The 13,248-nt window shown below is 46.8% G+C and overlaps 1 protein-coding gene across 1 annotated transcript; it reads left to right on the forward strand.

Moving 5' to 3' along the window:
- The first annotated feature begins 2,906 nt into the window (after positions 1–2,906).
- On the forward strand, positions 2,907–10,663 carry SMU1 (SMU1 DNA replication regulator and spliceosomal factor). The gene is made up of 12 exons (XM_063180186.1): positions 2,907–3,044; positions 3,264–3,474; positions 3,582–3,734; positions 4,364–4,474; positions 4,839–4,967; positions 5,939–6,058; positions 6,450–6,566; positions 6,759–6,886; positions 7,611–7,737; positions 8,114–8,281; positions 8,547–8,699; positions 9,335–10,663. Exons 1-12 carry the CDS (start codon positions 3,019–3,021, stop codon positions 9,431–9,433), a joined length of 1,542 nt encoding a protein of 513 aa, XP_063036256.1. The 5' UTR covers positions 2,907–3,018; the 3' UTR covers positions 9,434–10,663.
- The last annotated feature ends 2,585 nt before the right edge of the window (positions 10,664–13,248 follow it).

Here is a 13,248-nt window from a genome sequence, read left to right on the forward strand (position 1 = left end):
AGGAAACAACAGAATGAAGAATGTTAGCCATGTATTTCGCTCACTGTTTTTTCAACTTCATGCTATTGGATTACTTTCTTGAGTACTCTGGGGACAGAGACAGCAAAGAACAGCTTTCCTTGGCAGAGGGAGGAAGTTTCTCACACACCGCTGTATTTTCCATGGCTCATCTAGCAAAATGCACACGCCTGAAAAAACAGCAAGGAGAAGTCCATCCAAGAAGGGGCCAGTACTGTGGATTCCACACCACCATGTACTGGCAGCCTAGCTCTGGTATCAGGCTGGGTGGTATCACTGGATCACGGGGTGCAGGTGGGAAGTGCTGCGCCCAGAAAGCCATGAGCCGCACGATCCTGGTGCTGCCCAGGGAACAAAGAGCCTCTCTTCCTGACAAAGAAGCTTGTGTGCAGCCAGGAGAGTCACAGGGAGCTTTACTCATCTTGTAGCACTAACCAGGGCTACCTCAGTCAGAGTCCATGCAGGACAGATGAACTGCCAGGGCCACTTTCAGTGTGTTCCAAGGTGAGTTGTCTTCTCATCCAGGCACCACTGAAGGGCTCTGCCCAGTAGACTATAATTTTTCCAATTCTTGGTCCATAATTAGAGCAGCCAAGACGTGTGCTATTAATTTCCCTACTCATATTGCTTTGTGCACTGTCATTCTTTTATACATAACCACACTCCTGAGATGCAGAGCTCCCAATGGCTTTTTAAGGCTTGCAAACTGCAAGTAACACCCTGGATTTGCACCTGCAAACTTGCACGTGCCAAGAAACATGCGGCCAAGGAACTGCTGTGTGTCTTTGCCAGAATGCCTGACCTGCAGCCTGCCATGCCTGTGCCACCACAGGGAATCTTCTGAGATCCCTATGAATGACAGTGGTGGAATCACAGAATCAATTCAGTTGGGAAACAACTCTGAGATCTTTGAGTCCAACCTATGACCAAACATCACCTTGTCAACAAGACCACAGCAATAAGAGCCATGTCCAGTCTTTTCTTAACTACCTCCAAGGACAGTGACTCCATCACCTCCCTGGGAAGCCCATTCCAATGCCTAATCCTTCCTGTAAAGAATTTCTTCCTGATGTCTGACCTGAAGGTCCCCTGGTGTAGCTTGAGGCACCATGTCCTCTTGTTCCGTCACTGGCTGCCTGGGAGAAGAGGCCAATCCCCACCAGGCTGTACCCTCCTTCCAGGGACACGCAGAGTGACAAGGTCACTCCTGAGCCTCCTTTTCTCCAGGCTCAACAGTCCCAGCTCTCTCAGCTGCTCCTCCTAGGGCCTGTGCTCCACACCCTTCAGCAGCTCCAGGCCTTTCTGGCACTTCCCCTCCGTGGGAGGCCCAGAACTGGCACAGCACTCACCATGTGGCCTCACCAGGGGCACACTCAGCCCAGGTCCTGCCGGTCACACTACTGCGGATAAACGCCAGGATACCGCGGGCCGGCTGGAGCTGTGCTGCGGCTCTGCGGGAAGCAGGAACCCCTGTGGGAAGCAGGACCCCTGCGGGAAGCAGGAACCCCTGTGGGAAGCAGGACCCCTGCGGGAAGCAGGAACCTCTGCGGGAAGCAGGAACCCCTGTGGGAAGCAGGAACCTCTGTGGGAAACAGGAATCCGTGCGGGAAGCAGGAACCCCTGCGGGAAGCAGGAACCCCTGCGGGAAGCAGGAACCCCTGCGGGAAGCAGGAACCTCTGCGGGAAGCAGGAATCCGTGCGGGAAGCAGGAACCCCTGCGGGAAGCAGGAATCCGTGCGGGAAGCAGGAACCCCTGCGGGAAGCAGGAACCCCTGCGGGAAGCAGGAACCTCTGCGGGAAGCAGGAACCTCTGCGGGAAGCAGGAATCCGTGCGGGAAGCAGGAACCCCTGCGGGAAGCAGGAACCTCTGCGGGAAGCAGGAACCCCTGCGGGAAGCAGGAATCCGTGCGGGAAGCAGGAACCCCTGCGGGAAGCAGGAACCTCTGCGGGAAGCAGGAACCTCTGCGGGAAGCAGGAACCCCTGCGGGAAGCAGGACCCCCTGCGGGAAGCAGGAATCCGTGCGGGAAGCAGGAACCCCTGCGGGAAGCAGGAACCTCTGCGGGAAGCAGGAACCCCTGCGGGAAGCAGGAACCCCTGCGGGAAGCAGGACCCCTGCGGGAAGCAGGAACCCCTGCGGGAAGCAGGAACCCCTGCGGGAAGCAGGAACCCCTGCGGGAAGCAGGAACCTCTGCGGGAAGCAGGAACCTCTGTGGGAAGCAGGAACCCCTGCGGGAAGCAGGAACCTCTGCGGGAAGCAGGAATCCGTGCGGGAAGCAGGAACCTCTGCGGGAAGCAGGAATCCGTGCGGGAAGCAGGAACCCCTGCGGGAAGCAGGAACCTCTGCGGGAAGCAGGAATCCGTGCGGGAAGCAGGAACCCCTGCGGGAAGCAGGAACCCCTGCGGGAAGCAGGAATCCGTGCGGGAAGCAGGACCCCTGCGGGAAGCAGGAACCCCTGCGGGAAGCAGGAACCTCTGTGGGAAGCAGGAACCCCTGCGGGAAGCAGGAACCCCTGCGGGAAGCAGGAACCCCTGCGGGAAGCAGGAACCCCTGCGGGAAGCAGGAATCCGTGCGGGAAGCAGGAACCCCTGCGGGAAGCAGGAACCCCTGCGGGAAGCAGGAACCTCTGTGGGAAGCAGGAACCCCTGCGGGAAGCAGGAACCCCTGCGGGAAGCAGGAACCCCTGCGGGAAGCACGGCACACCCGCGCGCGGCGCGCCGCCCGCCCGGCCGGCCCTGCGCTGCCCCCGCTCCGCCGCCGGGGGGCGCGCCAGCCTCGCCGTCGCTGCCGAGAGGGGCCGTCCCGGCCGGGTGACGTCACGGCGCCAGGGGCGGGGCGGAGGCGGGCGCGCGCATTATTTATTCAGGGACACGGGACGGGAAGAGGAAGTGGCGTGCGGAGCGGCGGGCGGAAGGCCTAGCGGCGACACCGACACCACCACTGCGGCTACTGCTACTACTGCTACCGCTAGCGGCGGCTCCGGCACCAGCGGCGCTTCAAGATGTCCATCGAGATCGAGTCCTCCGAGTAAGTATGCCGGTGGCGAAGGACCGTGCGGCCCCTGCGGCCGGGGGAGCGGGGAGGGAGCGGTTTGGCGGCCCCGGGCCTGAGTCAGGCCCCAGCGGCGCAGGGGAAGGGAGGCGAGACGCGGCGGCCCGGGGTCGTGAGGGGGCCGAGGGTTGCGGCCCGGGAGCCCGGCCCGTGTGTCCGGTGCCCCGCTGACCGTGCTCTGTGCCTCGGCCGCAGCGTGATCCGGCTCATCATGCAGTACCTGAAGGAAAACAGCCTCCACCGGGCGCTCGCCACCTTGCAGGAGGAGACCACCGTGTCCCTCAACACCGTGGACAGCATCGAGAGCTTCGTGGCGGACATCAACAGCGGGCACTGGGACACGGTGCTGCAGGCCATACAGTCTCTGAAGCTGCCCGACAAGACCCTCATTGATCTCTATGAGCAGGTGAGCAAACGCGGGGTTCCTGCGGGCTGTTGTGGTCCTTGTGGAAACCTCCATGGGGTGCTTTCCGCTAACCCTTTGCTGATGCAGACGCTTGTCTCTGGGTGCAGGTCGTGCTGGAGTTGATCGAGCTCCGAGAGCTCGGTGCTGCCCGGTCTCTGCTGAGGCAAACGGATCCCATGATCATGCTGAAACAAACTCAGCCAGAGCGCTACATCCACCTGGAAAACCTTCTGGCCAGATCTTACTTTGATCCTCGTGAGGTACGTTGGTTAATCCTTTCTCTACAGACCTCTCCTGCAGGAGCCTCAGCATCACTGCATGCTGCCGATGGCTCACGGCTTTGGTTTTTTTTGCTTGTTTTGGGGAGTGAGACTGTGCAGTTTCACCATTTGATGGTTTTACACCTTCTGTGAAGTTTTTGGGAAGTAGTGCATGATACTTTATCAGGAGGGAGTAAACCTGTGCTGCTGTTGGGAGTTTGGGGTTTTGGCCGTGTGTCCTGCCTGTCCAGGATGGTATCTGCAGCTTGCCTTTTCAGTGTTAATGGAGGCAGCAGAAGAAAATGCAGTTTGTGTGTAATAACAGTAAAAACAAGGCACGTTTTCTGACTGCTAACGTCAGTCTGAACGTCTTTGTGAGAGCATGTTGGGTTAATGGCTAACTTAGTTAAGGGCCTGATTTTGGAGATCTCTTCCAACCCTGATAATTCTTTGCATTTAAGGTGGGCATTGAAGAGAAGGGGGGGAGTAGCTCTTCTTTTGGACTCCTAACAGAAAACTTATATGGAAGAGGTTTTAATTTCAGAAGAACAGAGGGTTGTTTTTTTTTTTTTTTTTTAGAAAAAAAAATTACTTGGCACAATAACCTCATGAAAATAACTTTTCTGCAGGCATACCCCGATGGGAGTAGCAAGGAGAAGCGGAGAGCTGCTATTGCACAAGCTCTGGCTGGAGAGGTCAGCGTGGTGCCTCCATCTCGTCTGATGGCACTCCTGGGGCAGGTGAGTCTTGAAAGATGTTTTAATGGCTATGTCTTTAGGTTGTTGCTGTATAAAACTAGTTATGATGTAATTGAGTCTCCAGCTGTTTAAAAGTAAAGTTTAAACGTGGCATAGTTTAAAAAAGTTTTCCCGTGTAGGAAGGATTTAGTAGTTGTGGAAGAAGTCATGACTCTAGTGGTAGATTTCTTCCAGGAGAGTAAGTATGCAGCACAGCGTGCACTTTGAGAATAACATTCTGTTGACACACGTTTTCCGGTGTGTTTTCAGCCCTTTCTGATTGTCAGAATGCTCGGTGCAGGCGGTGTTTCTGTGTGGTCGATCTGTGTTAATGGGTGGCTAATGGTGCGGCTTTCATCTCCTAAAGGCGCTGAAATGGCAGCAGCACCAGGGCCTGCTTCCTCCCGGTATGACAATTGACTTGTTCCGAGGCAAAGCAGCTGTGAAAGACGTAGAAGAGGAGAAGTTCCCCACGCAGCTGAGCCGGCACATTAAGGTAATGTTTGCTTTGTTTCTGCTGATCTTTCCTTTGCATGTTTAACGTGCAGAGATAAGAGGAGATCTTCTGAGTGCTTATTTTTCCCTGTTGTAAGTCGTTCCCCTCCACTCCCCACCTGTGTGTTTTCCTCCCTTTTCCCTGCATTATCTTATCAGTAGACTTTTCTTCCTGGGAGTCTGAGATTAGACAGATTAAAATCTGTCTTTTAACAAGATTGGGTGCTTATGGTGTTTGTGATTAAGATAATGGCATCTTTGACTTCACAGTTCAGAACCAATAATTTTGCAGGAATTGGCATCGTTCCCTTCTTCATTTGTTCGAGGAAGTACCTGTGTCTTAAACTGTTTTTCAGAAGCCATGAGCTTCAACTTAGGAAATCAGTTCAGTAACAACTTGCTAAAAATGCTTTATTAGAATTTTTGTTTGTCATTGCCGATCTTGTGTTTTTGTTTGGGCTAGTGAAGCTTTTTTCTTCTGTTGTCATGGCCACTCGAATTTAAAAATTTAGAAATAAAAAAAATTGGACGTTGAAAAAAAGCATTCTCTGTAAAAATTACACTGGAGAAACATTACTCCAAATGAACTTCAGAAATTTATTAAGTTCTGAAGTCTCACAGAGTTAAATTTCAGGGATTTAAAAGGTGTTTGTTAGCAGAGAATTCGCTGCAAAAACAAAAATACAAAGATACCAACTCAGCTCCTGATGTAACCATGCAGGTTCTGTTGTAACATTGGATGTTACCAGACCAAAAGGAGTTTTTTTTTTTTTTGTTTTACCATTTTTTAAAAATGCAACTCTCTGTGTATTGACAGATTTTTTTTTTTTTTGTACTTCAGCATTAAATTTATTATACATACCTCTAGAAAGTAGTGTATTTTTACCATCAGAATGACACTGTGGTTTTATTTTAATGAGTTTATTATTTTAAATTGCTTCTTAAAATTTGTTTATGTTCTTTTTTAAACAGTTTGGGCAGAAGTCACACGTAGAGTGTGCTCGGTTTTCTCCAGATGGACAGTACCTGGTTACTGGCTCGGTTGATGGCTTCATTGAAGTATGGAACTTCACTACTGGAAAGATTAGGAAGGTAAGTTACTCCTTATTTCACCCAGAGTGACTTTGGCGTGCCAGAGCACCTGGATCTGTTCTTTGAAATTGTTTTAATTTCTTAGGGCCTGTGACCCTGAGAAGATTCTGTTTAGGTGATGCAAATATCAGGCTGGAGTAGTTATGTGGGTGTAGTTCTCTGGTTTGTCATAGATTTGTCTGTGTGATAACTTCTTTACCTTCCTGCACTGTTTCTGTTGCCATTAAAATGGTGACAGTGGTAGTAGCCTGTATTACAAGGCTATGAAGTCTGATTTAGAGTAAGTTATAAAATATAACTGAAGTTAAAACTGTAAATGCTTTTGCACTTTGCCTTAAAATAGACTTAATTGATTTCACTAGTGACCCATGAATCTTCTGCTTTTGTTTAGGATCTGAAGTACCAGGCACAAGATAACTTCATGATGATGGATGATGCAGTGCTGTGCATGTGCTTCAGCAGAGATACAGAAATGCTAGCAACTGGAGCCCAGGATGGAAAGATCAAGGTACAAATCTTTTTGTACACTGTGTTTGGAGAGGTGGTGACCAAAAAGATCAGTTTGCAATACCAATAATGTTCTCATTTTGCATGAACTCAAAGGAAATGTAACATGTATTTAACATATGTGTTTGCTCTGATGTTGAAGCTCATGTGTTCTCATAACAAAGTAATCACTTATTTGCTGTTTCCTTTTCAGGTGTGGAAAATCCAGAGTGGTCAGTGCCTGAGAAGATTTGAACGAGCTCACAGTAAAGGTGTTACATGCCTCAGTTTCTCTAAGGACAGCAGTCAAATTCTTAGTGCTTCTTTCGATCAGACAATCAGGTAAATAAACTGAGAATGTGGGAGAACAGAAAACAGGTTTTTCTAATTAAGCAGTATGATTATGAGATAGTATAATCCAGGCCTGTAGGGGTCTCTAGTCCACTGTGCTTCTCAAAGCACAGCTGGCTTTCAGTTAGGATAGCCTGTTCAGGGCCTTGTCCAGCTGTGTTTTCAAAATCTCCAGGGTTCAAGATCCCACTGCCTCTCTTGGGAAAATCCTGTTTGGGTGTAGGGAAGGATATTTTGGTTAGGTTTGATTATGCTTGTTTGGTTGGAGGTTTTGGTGGGGTGGGATTTTTTTAATAGTTCCTGCATTTTGTACTTCAGCTGTACACTTTTTGAGGGGTCTGACTCGACTTATTTTGAAGACATGTTGAGTAGTGATGTTAACCCAATAGTTAGTTTTTTAGTTGTTAAGATACTAAAATTATTTAGGTGAATATACCTTCCTTTCTTCTTTCCCTTCTCTTTTTATTTTTTTCCTTTTTCTTGTTCTTTTTTTTCGAAGGATCATTGCAGGATAGGTTAGAAGTGAGCATAAATACACCCAGAAAAATACTCAAACACTGCTCTAATCTCAATATGAAAGGATTCTCAAACCCCTTTTCCTACAGTTCTTAGCATCTGGAAAATGTTGATTACTGTTTATGTAGTGCAAAATTCTGATCCTATTTGGTTACTGAGTGGAATTTGCTTACTCATTTTCACCTCTTTTGTCTTACAGGATTCATGGTTTAAAATCTGGGAAAACCCTTAAGGAATTCCGTGGTCATTCTTCCTTTGTCAATGAAGCTACTTTTACCCAGGATGGCCACTATATTATCAGTGCCTCCTCTGATGGCACAGTGAAGGTAAGATGGCATTTACCCTCTGTAAAGAACACATTCAGACTCCTGCTGTCTTATCCCTGCTTTGTTACAATTGTTGCAGTCACTGGGGAAGGACTCGGGGGTTATCTGCAGTAATGAGTGTGCTTGTGACTTCGCTGTAGATTTGTGTGAGAACAGATGAGACTTGTTATCACAGTCTCTTGCAGAGCATGTCTGTGCTGCATTTATGAAACGGAGACATAAGTGTAGTGCTCCCTGCCTGTTCTGCTTTGTTCTAGACTCTAAACTGACTGTCCTATGATGTAGGGATTCCCTTATCTGCAATAATTGCATATCAGCTCTTTCTTTTTCATTTTTTGAAGCTAATTTGTTTTGGTGTTTTTTTTTTTTACACTAGGTTTGGAATGTGAAGACAACAGAGTGCTCCAACACCTTCAAGTCCCTTGGTAGCACTGCAGGGACAGACATTACTGTGAACAGTGTCATTCTGCTGCCTAAAAACCCAGAACACTTTGTTGTTTGCAACAGATCGAATACAGTCGTCATCATGAATATGCAGGGACAGGTATGTGGTCTTACTGGTAGCCCTCCAGGTCACTCTGTCATTTCAAGAATGCAGAAGACCTAGTTAATAACCTAGCAGGGTTAAAACTGATTTCTCTGGTTTGCTTGCATGGCAAACTATTCTGAACTCAAGTTTATAGAACACAGAAAGCTCTTGAGGCTATGGAGAGATCTGTGTTCTGAACAGGCCTAGTACTTCTTCAATGTTTTTTGCCCTAAACATGGTATTGATATGCTGCTGATTAATCCTTCTGTTTTCTTTACAGATTGTAAGAAGTTTTAGCTCTGGTAAGAGAGAAGGTGGTGACTTTGTCTGCTGTGCACTTTCACCTCGTGGTGAATGGATCTACTGTGTTGGTGAAGATTTTGTGCTGTACTGCTTCAGCACAGTGACGGGCAAGCTGGAGAGAACTCTGACTGTAAGTTTTCAGCTCTGAGCTTTTCCAGAGTTTTAAACATGGGGATGATGTGAATGTTCATTATGAAGTCCAGTCTCAAACCAAGCAGTCTTTCATCTCTAGCAAACATGATTGCTAACAAATGAATTTCAGGAATTTGGCTGTAGAATATGTCTGGGGTTTTTAGAACCATATAATTGTAGAAATTAGGGAAGTATTTGCCCATCAAGCAAAGACTCAATTGGTTCAGACTTCCTTGAATGAGGGCATATTTTGACCTGGGCTCTAGTTGGTGGAGAATCTGAAAAAGCCATCAGATTTAAAGGTTTAAATTTGGGGTTTAAATTTGCTTTAGATTGAACTTAAAGAGGAATACCAGCATGAATGTCTAAATTTAACAGGGAACACTTTGATGTTGTGGATTTCAGTGGATGTAAACCTTCACTGAACCTTCCCTTGCCCAACAAAAAGTAACTGCCATGTCAGAAATTGTTGTGACTGGAGTTGAATGTTGGTGTGTGTCCCTGCTTTTGCTCTGTGCACAAAGCACCTTAACCTTCAGTCCAGCTTTCCTTCACTTGTTTTTTGAAGAGAATATTTGTCTTGAATCTGCTGAAGGAAGACTCTCTTAATGTCTCTTTCTGTTTACTCTCTAGGTCCATGAAAAAGATGTCATTGGCATTGCTCATCACCCCCACCAGAACCTGATTGCCACTTACAGTGAAGATGGCCTCCTCAAGCTCTGGAAGCCATAGATTGATTTTGCAGCAAGCTCTGAAGCATGCCTGTTAGTTGCAGGTTACTAGTGTTCGTGCTTTAACAAGTTCTAAATATGCAGTGTGATACTTGCTCAATTTTCAGTTCAGGTTTCCAGAGAATTACATTTTTACCTCCCTAGAGTGGATTGATGCATAAATATAGCATCAGTTAATTTCATATACTTTTATTTTTACTAGAGTAGTTGAAGCAACTTCAGTGAGAATGCTTTCTCTGCCTCCTGAAGTCTGTACTCTTCCTACAATGTTTGTTCAAGTTCATTGAGTCAGCAGCTGTACACGCTTGTGAGTGATTGCTGACTTCTTAGAATACAGCAAAATGCCTTTTTTTTTTTTTTTTTTTTTGAGTAAAATGTGGAATGGAAAGCTGTCTCTTCCCCACTGCTGAAACAGGAATAGTTTCCTGGAATGCAGATGAGGGTACAGTATCATCAGCTTGATGATGGGGTTATTTCTATGCCATTGGGCTTTGCTGTGTTCAATTTACACTATCATTTTTCTAATTATATTGGAAAATAGTGTCACACAGCTGCCTCAGGATGAAACTATCCTTCCCCATCTGCCAGCACTTCCTACTATAAACTAAACCTGCCTAATGTGGCAGTGAGATACATTTGATTTTGTTTGGGGATTTTTGTTTTGTTTTGTTTGTTATTTTGTTTTACGTCACTTCCAGACTAAAAGGAGTTATTACCGGGGCCCTCTTTTGTAAGTGCAAGGTGTTTTCAGACCAGCTATGTCTGAAACAGGCTCCAGGGGATCAATATTTTAAAACATGCAAAAGTTGCATGTTTACATAGGTTGCGTTCCTAGTGCTGTGATAATGTTTTAAATAAGTCTTTTAAAGATTTTTTTTTTTTAATTTCATATGCCTGTGGACCTAGCTGAGGTTATGCTTAGGGGTCCTACAAGATTTTAAAAAGATAAAAAAATTGCAGGCTCTTCAATTTGAAGCACATGATTTTTTTGTTGAGAGATTCTGACTAATGTACACTGTTCTGAATGTACACCAGAGTCTTCTAAAATGTGACTGTCTTTTTTAGGATGCTGAAAAATGACGTTTTTCCTGTAATGATGAATCAAATGCATGTGGATTTGAATTTGCTATATTGTGTTCTGTCCTCATCTCTTGTAGAATGCTTTCCTATTGTAGTAATCTTTCAGACAATAATAACTTGTCTTCAACTTAATAAATGAGTTCCACTTTAAGTGTTTTGTCTGTGTCTTTAGTGGGGTGGGGAAATGTAGAGAAAGCTCAGCTGGAATTCTCACACAGCCCCTTTGCTACAAGTGTGATGTTCAGTTCTGTTGAGCTATGCTGTCTGAATTCCCAGGTTGTTTTATACTTCCGTAGATATGCTAACAGAGGAGGGGTTTAGATACTAAAAAGTGATTATTTTTCCTGCCTGAAAAAACAGAAGTATGTGTCAGTGATATCTGACAAGCTCCATGGGCTTCTGTTAAGGGGGAAGATCTTGACAAAATGTTTTCAATATACTTTCCTTACAGAAGAGATGCTCCCGTTCCTTCAGCATCTTTGTGACCCTTGAGTGGTCTCTCTCCAGTACAACTCTGTCCCTTTTTTATGGGAAGACCCAAAACCAGATGTAGCATTCCAGGTCTGTCCTCACTTTTGCTGAGTAGCTGGGAAGGGTTGCCTTCCTCCACTGCTGTCAGCCAGGACACCATTTGCCTTCTTTCCAAGAAAGAGCTTGGTGTCCACCAGGACCCTCATCTTCCTTCTTGGCTGTTTTCCAGCCAAGTGCCCCCAACGTGTGCAGTTCCATTGGGGCACTCTTCCCCAGGTGCAGCATTTTGCACTTCCCCTTGAATTTCATGATATTGCCAGCTCATCCCTCTGCATGGCAACTCTTATTTTATCAGCTACTTCTCCCTCTTCTTGCTGAGGCAGTACTAACCCTGGGACACTGCCCCTCCCCGTGGGCTTTGTTGCACTCATCACCACCCTCTGGGCCTGGTGTTCAGCCAGTTTTCAACCCACTTCACTTTTCACCCATCACATACCTCAGCACCTTCTCTGCATGGATTACTGTGGAAAACAGTGCCTTACGGAAGTTCAGGGACACCATGCCCACTTCACTCCTGTCTTGTACCGGGTCAGTCACTCCACTGCAAAATGTATCAGGTTGGTTAAGTGTGAATTCCCTTTGGTGAATCCCTCCTGACAAAACCTCCCTTCAGATGGTTTTCCTGCTCTTGATGTGCCTGCAAATGGTTTCTGTCCAGCTGCACCATTACCTTCCAAGGGATTGAGGTGAGGTTGACAGACTGTTTTCTGAGGATCTCCCTGTCTTGTCCTCCTCAAAGACAGATGTGACATTTACTTTCCACCAGTTTTTTGAGCACTTTTCCCAGTCACTATGCTCAATCAAAGACTGTCACGAGGGGCCTTGCAATGACATCTGCCAGCTCCCAGAGCATGTGTGGGTGTGTCCTGCCAGGGCCCATGATTCTGTGTATCTTCAGTTTTCTCTGACGTCATCTTCCCTACATCAAGGGAACATCCTCCTTGCTCCACACTTTCTTCTTGATCTCTGGAATTCTGAGAGCTTATGTTGTCACTAAATAAGACAGGCAAAGAAGGTACTCAGCACCTCAACATTTTCCATGTCATGTGTGACCAGATGCTCCATCTAATTCTGTAATGGCCCCATTTTTCCCCTGCCCTTTCCCACTTTTGTACTTCAGAGGCCCTTGTTATCCATTTAAGCTTTAGCTTCCATAACTTAATCTCTGGATGCCACATCTGTGTAGCACATCACATCTGTGTTCCCCTCAATATACCCAGTCTTGGTTATACCCTCCAGATAATTCCTTCTTATGTTCTAGTTTAGCCAGGTGTCTTGGTTTCGAAAGACAGTTGTCAGCTAAGGAAGGCAGGAGCCTCCCCTGAAATGGAAAATGTAAACCCTGCCCCTCTGAATTGCTATGAATTTTAAATTAAGGGGCTCTCAGGCAAAAACTATGGGAGCAGGAATAACGGTTCTTTATTAGGGAAGAAAATAAACAATGCAGTAAACTAAAACAACACTGACAGAGTCAGAACACAACCTGACATCCTGTGGGTCAGGGTGTTGGTAGCAGTCCAATGGAAATTGTGGCTGCAGTCCTCCTGGAGCATCAGGTGTGATTCTGTTGGAACAGGGATCCTGTAGAAAGGGTGTAGTCTTCCTCTGAAGATTCAGTGGAAGAAGCAGCTGTTCCTCTGGCTAATGCAGTGGAGACGCCATGCTTGTGTTCCAGAATCTCGCGATTATATCTGGGTAGGAATGCTTGGCTCCTCCCTCCGGGCAGAGCATCTCACAGTGGGATGTAGTTCTTATCAGTCATGCAGTGACATTCAACAGCCTATTATCAGCAGATGGCTCCCCAGAGGGAGGAGTGGTTGTGGAAGAGATAAGGAAAACTGCCCACTTTACAGAAGACAGCTGCCATGCAGATGGCAAATAAAATACAGTTAGCTTGGCAATCCAGGACACCAGGAGTTCTCAGGAATTCCCACAGACGTGGCCATTTTTGCCTGGCTTGCTGTTCACTGGGATGGACTGCTCTCAAGCCTGGGGGAGGTGAGCCTTGAATATTAACTAACCTTCTTAGGCTCTTCATTCCAGAGCCTTATCCTTTGGAGTGCTTCTAAGCAGATGTTGAAGAGACTAGTCTACTTTTCTAAAGTCTAGAGTTGAGAACTGTCTTTTCGTCCTAGTTCTTCCTCTCAGTCTCCTGAACTTCACCATCTCATGGTCACTGCAGCTGAGGCTGCCTTTGACCTTGAC

The sequence above is a fragment of the Melospiza melodia genome, chromosome Z (genome assembly GCF_035770615.1).
Source record: "Melospiza melodia melodia isolate bMelMel2 chromosome Z, bMelMel2.pri, whole genome shotgun sequence".
Taxonomy (NCBI): domain Eukaryota; kingdom Metazoa; phylum Chordata; class Aves; order Passeriformes; family Passerellidae; genus Melospiza; species Melospiza melodia.